Source organism: Tachysurus fulvidraco, chromosome 21 (genome assembly GCF_022655615.1).
Source record: "Tachysurus fulvidraco isolate hzauxx_2018 chromosome 21, HZAU_PFXX_2.0, whole genome shotgun sequence".
In the NCBI taxonomy this organism is placed as follows: Eukaryota; Metazoa; Chordata; class Actinopteri; order Siluriformes; family Bagridae; genus Tachysurus; species Tachysurus fulvidraco.
Window position 1 is genome coordinate 8,610,936 of NC_062538.1, and position 10,481 is coordinate 8,621,416.

The 10,481-nt window shown below is 35.0% G+C and overlaps 1 protein-coding gene across 1 annotated transcript; it reads right to left on the minus strand.

Annotated features, from left to right (window-relative positions):
* Window positions 1-671: 671 nt before the first annotated feature.
* On the minus strand, window positions 672-9,287 carry htr3b (5-hydroxytryptamine (serotonin) receptor 3B). Its single transcript, XM_027134171.2, has 9 exons — window positions 9,251-9,287; window positions 7,989-8,155; window positions 6,810-6,854; window positions 6,508-6,617; window positions 6,166-6,335; window positions 5,343-5,500; window positions 2,104-2,314; window positions 1,796-2,002; window positions 672-1,074 (listed from the first exon to the last, which is right to left on the minus strand). The coding sequence occupies exons 1-9, from the start codon at window positions 9,285-9,287 to the stop codon at window positions 809-811; spliced, it is 1,371 nt and encodes a 456-aa protein (XP_026989972.2). The 3' UTR covers window positions 672-808.
* Between the last annotated feature and the right edge of the window lie 1,194 nt (window positions 9,288-10,481).

Consider the following 10,481-nt stretch of genomic DNA (forward strand, 5'->3'; position numbering starts at 1 on the left):
GTACTCAGTAACAGTAAGCATCAAACTGAATTGCATCACCCTTTTTATTATTGTATTATAACAGTATGGCCTTCATGTTTAATTCCTTACATACAATTTTAGAGAATTACATAGTAAGATTGAAGATTATTAATGTGCCCAATAAATGTTGGGCCAAATAATATTTGAATTATTCAAAGAAGGTACATTACTCTACCCCACAGACCTGAAGACAAGGACTTCCATAATGGGAAGTTATTTCTGATCTTCTATAATTTGTTTTTGGTATTTTCACACAGACCTGAAACTCAAGTTTTTTTTTATCTTTTAAACACATTTGGGAACTTAGAATAAATAGTAAAACTTTGACAATTCAGAGCCATTGCAATGTATGATGGTTTAATTTTTTTTTTTTATAAAGCATTTATAAAGACAACATTGCACTGTCTAAAGCAAAACCCTTAATTTCCCTGCATAAAAACCAAAGATCCAAAGATGGTGGGAAAGATGTTGCTGCTGAGAGTTAATGTTTCTATTTTTTTAATTGCATTTACAACTTAATAAACATAAATATTGGATCCAATTATCCCAGGACTGACTATGACAATGTGTTTTTTATGAGATAATTTCTGTCAAGTGAAGACAAAGTGAATTTATGTTATTCATTCATTCTGACATTCAGTTGTTCCCTTTTAGTTTATATAATATTGCATTTCATGCTAAATAAAGAAAATGGAGTAACTTTAACTCTTATTGATGTTTCCCAGCATGTTTGTCATATTCAAAAGTTTATATGTTTCTCTTTTTCTTGTACTCAGTATGGAGACCTTCAGCTTGAGCTCCAGCTACTCCACAGCAGCAGGAGAGTGCTGGAGTATACGGTGAAGATGAGCAGGTAAATGCGGAACAGGAACTTGTCCACTTTGTAACAGAGAGCAAGCCAGTCTTTCTGAGCCATTCCTTCAGTCTCATCCTCCTGGAGGAAAAGTTTAAGGATGGTAAGATCTTCTAGGATTTTCTCCAACTGTGGTGAGCTGAACTGGGTTTCTGTCAGAGACAACAGGTCTGGCTCAGGAGATAGATCAAACTCGTAGCCTGGATGTGGAAGACATATATAAACTGACTTAGTATGATAGATTATTGTAATTAATACACATATATACAAAAATATAAAATAAAATACACTGGTCCACTCACAACTGATCATATATAGTAAGTCATGTTTTAGCTATACTGACTATCAGTGCACCATGTTCTCAACAAAATGTGAATAAAATAATAAAAAAAATTAAAAAAAAATTGGAAATGTCCCAATCCTGAATGGAACGCATTTTGATACGTCAAACATGTCCATTGTGTGAAGTGCTCTACAAATAAATCGAATCGAATTTAATTGAATATTACATCGAATATAAAACATAATGGGATTCATGGGAGATTAATCAGTGACAGGTGGTCTGATGTGGCACAATGCCAAGAACAGTTAACTGTTACCACTGCAAAGTGATAAGCTTAAACAAACCTGAGAAGTTTTACCCTTTTTTTTTTAACCACAGGATGATTTTAGATTATTGCAATTTTTGTAAAGATTTCTGTGAAAATGTTGTGAATGTTTCTGTGATCATGTACATTATATACTGTACATATCAGCTATAAACTGACTTTCTTTGAAGTGTATAAGACTAAAAAAATGAAGCTTTTGTATAATAAGTTACAAAGAGCTGACCTCTATCCTCTAGTTATTTTAATACATACACTTTTTGACTAATAAAGAATTTAAACATGTGGCAGTGTCTAATGTTTCCTATTTCATCACCTGAGTGATCCAGGTCATCCAGCGTCCTCACAGAGGTGAACTGGGTCTCACTGAAGCTCTGCTCAGTTGAACTGTACTTGGCCAGCAAACAGGCACTGATAGACATTTCCTTCACTTCCTCGTGACTGTGATGTAGTAGCTTCACGACAAAAATGGACTTAGCCAAGCTGAGCACCAGGAGGACCATGCAAACCGCAAAGAAAACACCTACAACACAATAACCGAGACTAGTATCTGTAATATACAAATCTATATATACATACAGTTTATAAAAACAACATGAAGTCAGTTAATGTTTCATAGCATACCGATCAGAGGTGTTTTGATGGCTGTCGCTGGGATTTCATCCATCATGTTAACCCTGAATACAGTGTATCCAAGCAGAATGCTGGTTTTGAAGGTGATGCGGGTGCCACTGTTTGGTGGCAGGTAGAAGCTGATAACATCCACTATCATGAGGAAGATGCTGGGAATGAGGACACTGACCACATACAGCAGGGGGCGACGGCGGATTAGTACCTAAACGCACACACGGGTAGGGTTTATGCTTATTTAGTACACCAATACTAGCTACACTACTAAGGGGCATTACAATATTGTTAGCAGTCCTTTAAATTCACCCTTGAAATAAACTTTGCTACTATTTTTGTCACCGCATCCATGACCTCTAACCTGCTCATAGATCTGTTAGTCTTGACTGTAACTAGCTATTCAAACATCAAGGCACACTCCTCAGATTTAATACAGAATCAGTAACATCCTGATAATGTGATGTCGGAACATTACACAGTTTGGAGTTCAGCAGTGGATATGGAGCTTATCCTGAGAATACTGGGCATGAGGCAAAAATATGCCCTGAATGTGTTGAATCTTTTGAATACATTTTCACACAATCATTCAAATCTAGGGTAAATTTAGAGTAACATACTGTATACAGAAAACTTTGAGGAAACCCAGACAACCATGAAAAACTCTGTATAGACAGGAAACCAAGTTTAGAATCAAACCAGGACCTTGGAGCTGTGAACATCACTAACATATCTGCAGTGTGGACCTCACTACACATTTCATCCTGGTTATGAAATGTAAAACTTTTAATATAAACTATAAAAGACACATAATGTCTTCTCAAGGTGGAACAGGAAGATAAAACAGACCATTACAAAGCCGATTTTATGTCCAATGCTTTGGTCAGTTAGTGCTCAGTGGGACACACAACAAATGCCATATTGTCCTTGTATATAATTTAGTGCCACCTCTTATGTGGTCTTGCCACACTTTTCCTAACCCATGTCTAATAACCTGAACACACCGCTGGCACAGGGTCAATTTGATCCTGAATCATTGTGTGATAAATAGGTCAACACCAGTCTCCTTAAAGACACAAAAGGTCAAAATGTCCTAATAAGCCCCAGACTCATCAGTTTAAGTGCTCATTTTAGAGCTTAAATAGCTTTCTCATACTTCAGATCCTCTTGAGCACTGCAGTAATTGCTTCAGAAAAAGACAGCACAAAGCCCTCTGACTGACTTTTTTCAGAGTCCGCTTAAAGTCGGGCCAGCTAACCATCCGTGTCACTTTACCTCTTTTAAGGCTGCTTAAACTTTCACAGCGCAACAAAGAGCAATTTCACACCGACTTAAACAACCCCCACCCCACCTCCATTTGGCCGATGAATGAAAACGCAAATATGGATCCCTAAACGGCTCGTGCCAATGAGCCATGGAGGAAAGGTAATCAAAGTGCCCATGAGTGCTTTCCTCCTCAGTGCAAGCATCTCAGTGAAACAGTGTGGCTTACACAGCGGCTCGGAGCCTGCTCTTCCCACCAACCACGAAGCTCATTGATCAGATGGCAGAGAAGCAGTCTCATTATCACCATCTTCACAGCACGCTGTCTGCCGTTAAGCCTCATCTATAAGCATTAGTGTGCTGTTACTAACAGCCAAACAGAGTTTAGTGCACTGGGTGTGACACTTGTCAGATTGCTGTCAATACTTCAGTAGGACCATGAAGTCTTTTTTACATTCTCTGTCTATACATGGAAGAGAAGAGGTAGCATTGGAGAATTGAACATTTGCTTGGATCAGGCAGGGGTTAATAAAAGCCAGATATCCTTCCCTGTTGCCCTTTAGTCACATTTAACATTTAGATGTAATTTAGTTTATCACACAAAGTCTAGACTACAACCAGGAGCCTATTCTGATGTATACAGCTTTATCATAAACATTTTGTCCATCAAATGTTGCCCCAAATATGGATGTAAAACAATATGGATGTAAAACAATGCATTTTTCAGCATCGTGTCTATCTAGTTCCTCAATTATTCTTATCTGTATTCAGATTTATACCCAGTCTAATATAGAATTAAACAGCTTTGACCATGATTAGGCTGTTACAAAAAATCAGTGAACAAATGCTGCGAATATGTATCAGGTTCACATTCATTAATTTATGTTTTCCTTGTTCTGCAAGCTTCATATCTGACTGTTTGTTTCCTGAAGCATGAAATTAAATGCATGACATCTAGTATCAGATGGCACGTGAAACTTTTGCACAAGGTTTATAAATAAAGCAAACACAAATAGTGCACCTCCTCACCTATTTAATGGTGCAAGCACATAGTGCTGGTACTCTGTGGTTTTTGTTTGGATTTTAGCTAAAATGATTTACAAGGTCTTGGGAACATTTCTGGCATGCTTTCAAATTCCAGGTATCATGAATCTGTACATTTATCTATTAAATCTATTAAAACTGCTCTTTGTCTGAAATACAGTAACTTCACATTGTCAGTTTACATTGTTAACTTAGAAAAGATAAGTGGTCTTCCTAGGGGGATAAAGACTGTCATATTAAAACAGTTGAGATTTAAATTTCAAGATTAAAGTGATGTTTTAAAAGTAGTAATATGCAATTACAAGCATGATAGAAGTGCAGATGGTACCATTGCCACCTCACAGCTTCAGGGTACTCGGTTTAATTCTGACACTGAGGACAGATTATTTTCTCTCTAGATATTTTTCCCATTTTCATGTGTGTTCTCCAGTTTCCTCACAAAAACTATGCTGTTAGGTTGATAATAATCTAATGTTCCTTTCAGGCTGTGTTCCCAGCCTTCCCAGTGTTTTCAAGTGCTGGATCCACAGTGGTCTTCACCAAGATACTGAAATGGTTGCTGAAAATGAATGAATTCATTTTTAACAGAATATTCCTATGATAATTTTTTATACTTTAAATTCTTCTACATTCTTTAATTTTTTATTCTTTTAATGGCAACATTACAGCATTGCTTCTAATCACCCCCTTGAACTTGATCTGGAAATTAAATCAGCAACAGTAAGATGATATGTATTGAAATTGCTTAAATAAAATATTCATATGTTCTAAAATATTAACAAAGTGAACGTAAAAAAAAAAATTATTTACAAATAGATAAACATTTTGAAAATTATTTTCAAATATTTATGAAAAAATGAAAGTTAAGGTTAATATAATATAATTTTTAAAAAAAATTGGTTTAAATGAATAAGTTGCAATTCGATACTCACATTAAACTGGATGTGGGCATAATCCTTGTTAGCCAAGTTAAGCTTCCAGTAATGAGAAGGCACTGAGAGCAGCTCCCATTCACCATTGTTCATGAATTCTCCGGTGTCAGTGGCGATTTCCTCAGGGTTTCTCAAAAGAGCCAGGTCCACTTCACCCACTGAAAGCATCCAACCAAGATATGTGCATATAGAGTCTGAACAACATACAATAATCTATACATATGCATGACTGGCTGTTTGTTTAAGACAAATATGAGCCAAGAATATGAGAAAACAGATAAGTCAGTAGGATCTCACAATGAAAAGAATAATGTTAATTAAGAGATTTCTTCACAAGTGCTTCTGTAATCATAAAGACTGTCTTTTGTTCCTAGGACTCTGGGTTATAATATTTTCATACTAATCATCCCTTCTGCCCCAAAAAAAGGGGTGTTATTTAGACAAGGCCGGGGCAGACACGTGAACACAAAACATAAACAAAAACACATGAGACAAGAGACAACTGCAGGAATGCCCCCTAATGTTCCGACAGGTAAAAAGTCCGGGCGTGATCCTGACACCTTCGACACGTGTATGACTGTTTGATTTACTCTTTTCACCTCTGTATTGTTATAAATAATCTGAATTCTATCAGTTATATTCTAAATCTAAGCATGAAATATATATATATATATATATTTCAGCTGTGAATTGATTTATTTTATTGGGGAAATAAATTTAGATCTAATTACTCACTTATAATATAACATAACATACAACATTTAACTCTTACATTTGATACTAACACTGTAAGACACAGATCTTGTATACAGGAGGATTTTACCTGAGTGGAGCCAGCTGCGGAAGGTCAGAGTGCAGTTCTGCTTGTCAAACGGAAAGGCATAAATCTCCAAATCGCAGGCCGAGGCCACTTGGATAGGTTTATAGTTCTTTACCATTCCAGACGAGTTGACATACACATAAGGGATAACAGGGGATTTGCCCTCACCCACACTAAAGAGCAAGGGAAGGAAGTAAAGCATGGGTGCCAATAATTCAAAAATGATGTGTAATTATTTGTGCTTTTGCTCATTTTTTAACCGTACAGGTGGAGATGTATGACTAATTATTACATGACTGAGTATTTTTCATAAATCGATTGTAACATGGACCATTTTTTATGTACAATTCACTGATGATGACGTCAGGCACCCAGATGGCATCTGATGAAAGTGAGATTTCTGTGATTCCATCAAATTCCTCAGGATCCCACACAAGAAATTCATCCTTCCATACCTGGAAATAAAAAATAGCTCAGAAAATAACTCAAGAAAGAGGGAAACCATCTGTACTAAAAAAAAATCTAATCTTATCTTTGTAAATTTTTCAATATCCACTTAACCATTTTTTTTGCTGACTGAATTTTATTCAGATCACAATAGATCATTAGCATCTCTAAAAGAATTATAAGATTAAAATAATACTAACCTGGCGATACCAGATGCTTGTGGTCACTTTCTGCATCTGCCCATCCTGTAAGGAGAATCCTACATTAATTCCATTCATATTTATGGTTCTAAAGACCAATGTCAAGCAATGTTTGTAAATGGTTTGCTTTTAAAACTTATGTTAAATGTACTTTTAAAGGAACAAAATGACATTACCCCAAATAGAAGCAATCAGCCTAGATGTGCTGAAAGTCTTGATGTACTTGTTCGGGTTTTACACTGGAGTAACAAGGCTAATGTAGCTAATATGAAATGAAAGCTTATATCCTTCAGCTTTGCACAATGCATGTAAATTAGTGCATCTAAATTATCATACACTCAAACTACACTAAGGGTTTCAGTAGCTCAAACTGACATAGACCTGACACTGTGTGACATACTGTTATCTATAAGTCACAGAGTTTCATCTTAACGATAGAAAAGCTTTCTTTTTCATCACATCAGGATTATATATAAAATAGAATGATTGTACACTAGAATTGACAGTTTGATTTGTGTAACTGTTATTGAATTTTGTACCACAGCGATGTTAAATGTTTAATTCTGATTGGTTATAAGGTGTTGATAATGTAAAATCTTTAGAATGGAAAGCTTTCTTTTTTTTGCAGGAAAATTTGTGTCTTATTCATTTAAAAGGAGAGTTACTTAAAAAAGAGAGACTGGTGAAGGAATGACTGTTTATAGATGCTATAATTAAAGTGGTTAAAGAAAGAATTCAATTCAATTTTTAAGAAATTAATTCTTAATAGTAAATACTATTATAATTATTAAACATACGAATACTAGTTTTTTGCATTTGGCCACGTCACACCATTCTGTCATTGATTATGTTCCTATAACAGCATCCTCCAAATGATTTATTTCTTATGTCATGCTGATCTTTTTTGTTATTTTTAAAACTGTTTAGATAAAAAAAGGATTCTTTTAATGTGAGTAATGTGGATTTTGTCAGAAAGTTTGCACAATGTTTTCCTTAATTATTAATAAACCAGCTACCAGTTCAAAGTTACTTATGCCTCCAAAAATGTTTTCATGTTTCAAAAAACTTTCTATTAAACTAATGGCCCTTTTTCCCAAAAAACTAATTTAGCTTGCCCTAAAGTCATTTAATCAGGAACAGACTACCACAGAAATTATCAGAAAAGACAAACATGCTCACCACATCCAGCACAGACTGGATAATGAGGTCAATGTAGACCATGGTAGGACTAGTCCAGTTGATGACAGGTCGGATCCCGCAGTCATAGTGGCGCAGCAGTGTACGTGTCAGCTGGTTCAGTGCAGACCTTTTCGGCTTCTCAGGGACTGAATCAGCTGGGCAAATCACTGGACATAAATGACTGTACATTAGTAACTACTGGATGTTTAGCAAACACTCAGAGTATTTATTTTAATAATATTTACAGCTCTCTAGTATTAATGAAATGTGGTCAAGTCATATTAGTCAGGAAATTTGACATCTAAAACTGTCTTTTTTATTTCTTCACTGGAGCTACATGGCTAAATATAGATATGTGGTAATATTAGAGTGATATGTATTGATAGAAGAGCAAATAATGTTATTCATTAAAAGAAACCAAACCATAAGCAAATTAAAATGATACTACTTTCATCCGAATGGCTTCTAAAATTAGGACACACCTCCTAAGTGTGTGATGAGAAAGTCAGTGGAGTTTTCACTCATCATTTTAGCGATCTTTTATAAGACACACAGAAATAACACAAGCAAGTATTTTTGTTATACTGAGCACTCCATTGTCATACTGAGATTGCACAGTGATAAACTGGTAGCTATAATTTTCACTTGTTAGATACATCACTTGTTATCCTCATAAAATGGTGGTAGACTATTCATTCGTGGATAAACTATTATTCTGCTATATTACATATTGTAAACAAATAGATAAGTGCTTTTAAATATTTTAAATTATTTTTGTTTTGTTATATTATTTATTTTAACTGGGTAATTTTTCACTAATAAAAGTAGACTTGAATATGACAGGAAAACATCCCTCCATTTTCTTGACCACTTATCTTGACCACTTTATAAGGAAACTCTGGGGGCAAGCAAGGGGACACACTGGTTGGGGTGCCAACCCATCACAATCGCTCACATACTATATTTTAGAGATGCCAATCAACATGCAACATGTCTTTGGACCTCCAAGGCAATGGGAGAACATGCAAACTCCAACACACACATCACAGAGTCATGAATCAAAACCCCTACCTAAGAGATACTTCTAATACAAACTTCTAATGCATCGTGTCCCCCTGACATGCAAACATAGCTTCAAAACTTTTCATCATTCAATAGCTACATCAGATCCATGAAATGTGCATGTAAAAATGCTACACATTTCCCTTATTACTTTATATTTTTTAATGGTACATTTAAGAGTTAAAAGTCTAGAGTCTTACCTGAGAAAAATATGCACAAGAGCAGGATAGGAGACATAACTTCTGTTTTCAGTGACAGAGTTAAAAAATAAATAAATAAATAAAACAATCCAATCTTATCCGTGCAGCATTACTGAAACTCTTTGCTATTAAATGGTCAAAGAGAAACCTTCAGGAAAGGCAAAGAAGCCTAAAGCGCTTCACAATGGTCTCTGCTTTCATGTGTATGATGTAGAAGGGCAACAAACATTCGCTGTCCGTAGTTCTGTATTGATTTTCTATGTTGATGGTAAGCTGATAGTGACTTCCCCTCACAGAACTGAGTTTATGTGGAACATTAGCATAATTCTTTGGTGATAATGAAATCCAGTCTATATTAGGTTAGGAGTATAAAAGCCTTGCTTATAACCGAAGGGGTTAAATGTTTAAGATCATGCTGCTTAGAATCCGAGAAGCATTTCATATTATTTATTTGTTTCCTTGATTGCTTTTTTTTCTTAGTTTTGCATGTATGTTTATTTTCCCTCATTAATATTTGTTTGTTTGTCTTCTTGCTTGTTTTTTTTTTTGTCTTTTTTAAATCACTAATTAGTTTGAGATTCATTTACAGACATGTAAAAATCCTAAGATCCAGTTTTGTGAGTACATTAATAGCTGTACAGAGAGCATTTTTTAAATAAATTTACAGTAATTGTATTTATTTATTTATTTATTTATTTATTTATTTTTGTAGAAATGCTTAATATTTTTCATTTTGTGTTTATTATAAAGTTATTTTATCTTTCATATATATATATATATATATATATATATATATATATATATATATATATATATATATATATATATATATATATATATATATATATATAATGACAGTGTGTGTGCCCTGCGATGGGTTGGCACTCCGTCCAGGGTGTATCCTGCCTTGATGCCCGATGACGCCTGAGATAGGCACAGGCTCCCCGTGACCCGAGGTAGTTCGGATAAAGCGGTAGAAAATGAGTGAGAGAGTATATAAAAAATTCTATTATTATCTAATATTGAATGAATGAATATGATATATATACACACGTTTGGTAGCCTAGTGGTAAAGGTGTTGGGCTACAAAATCAATCCCAGGTCCACCAAGCTGCCACTGTTGGGCCCCTGAGCAAGGCCCTTAACCCTCAAATGCTCAGTTGTATAAACATAAAATAATGTAAATCACTCTGGATAATGGGGTCTGCCAAATGCTGCAAATGTAATGTAA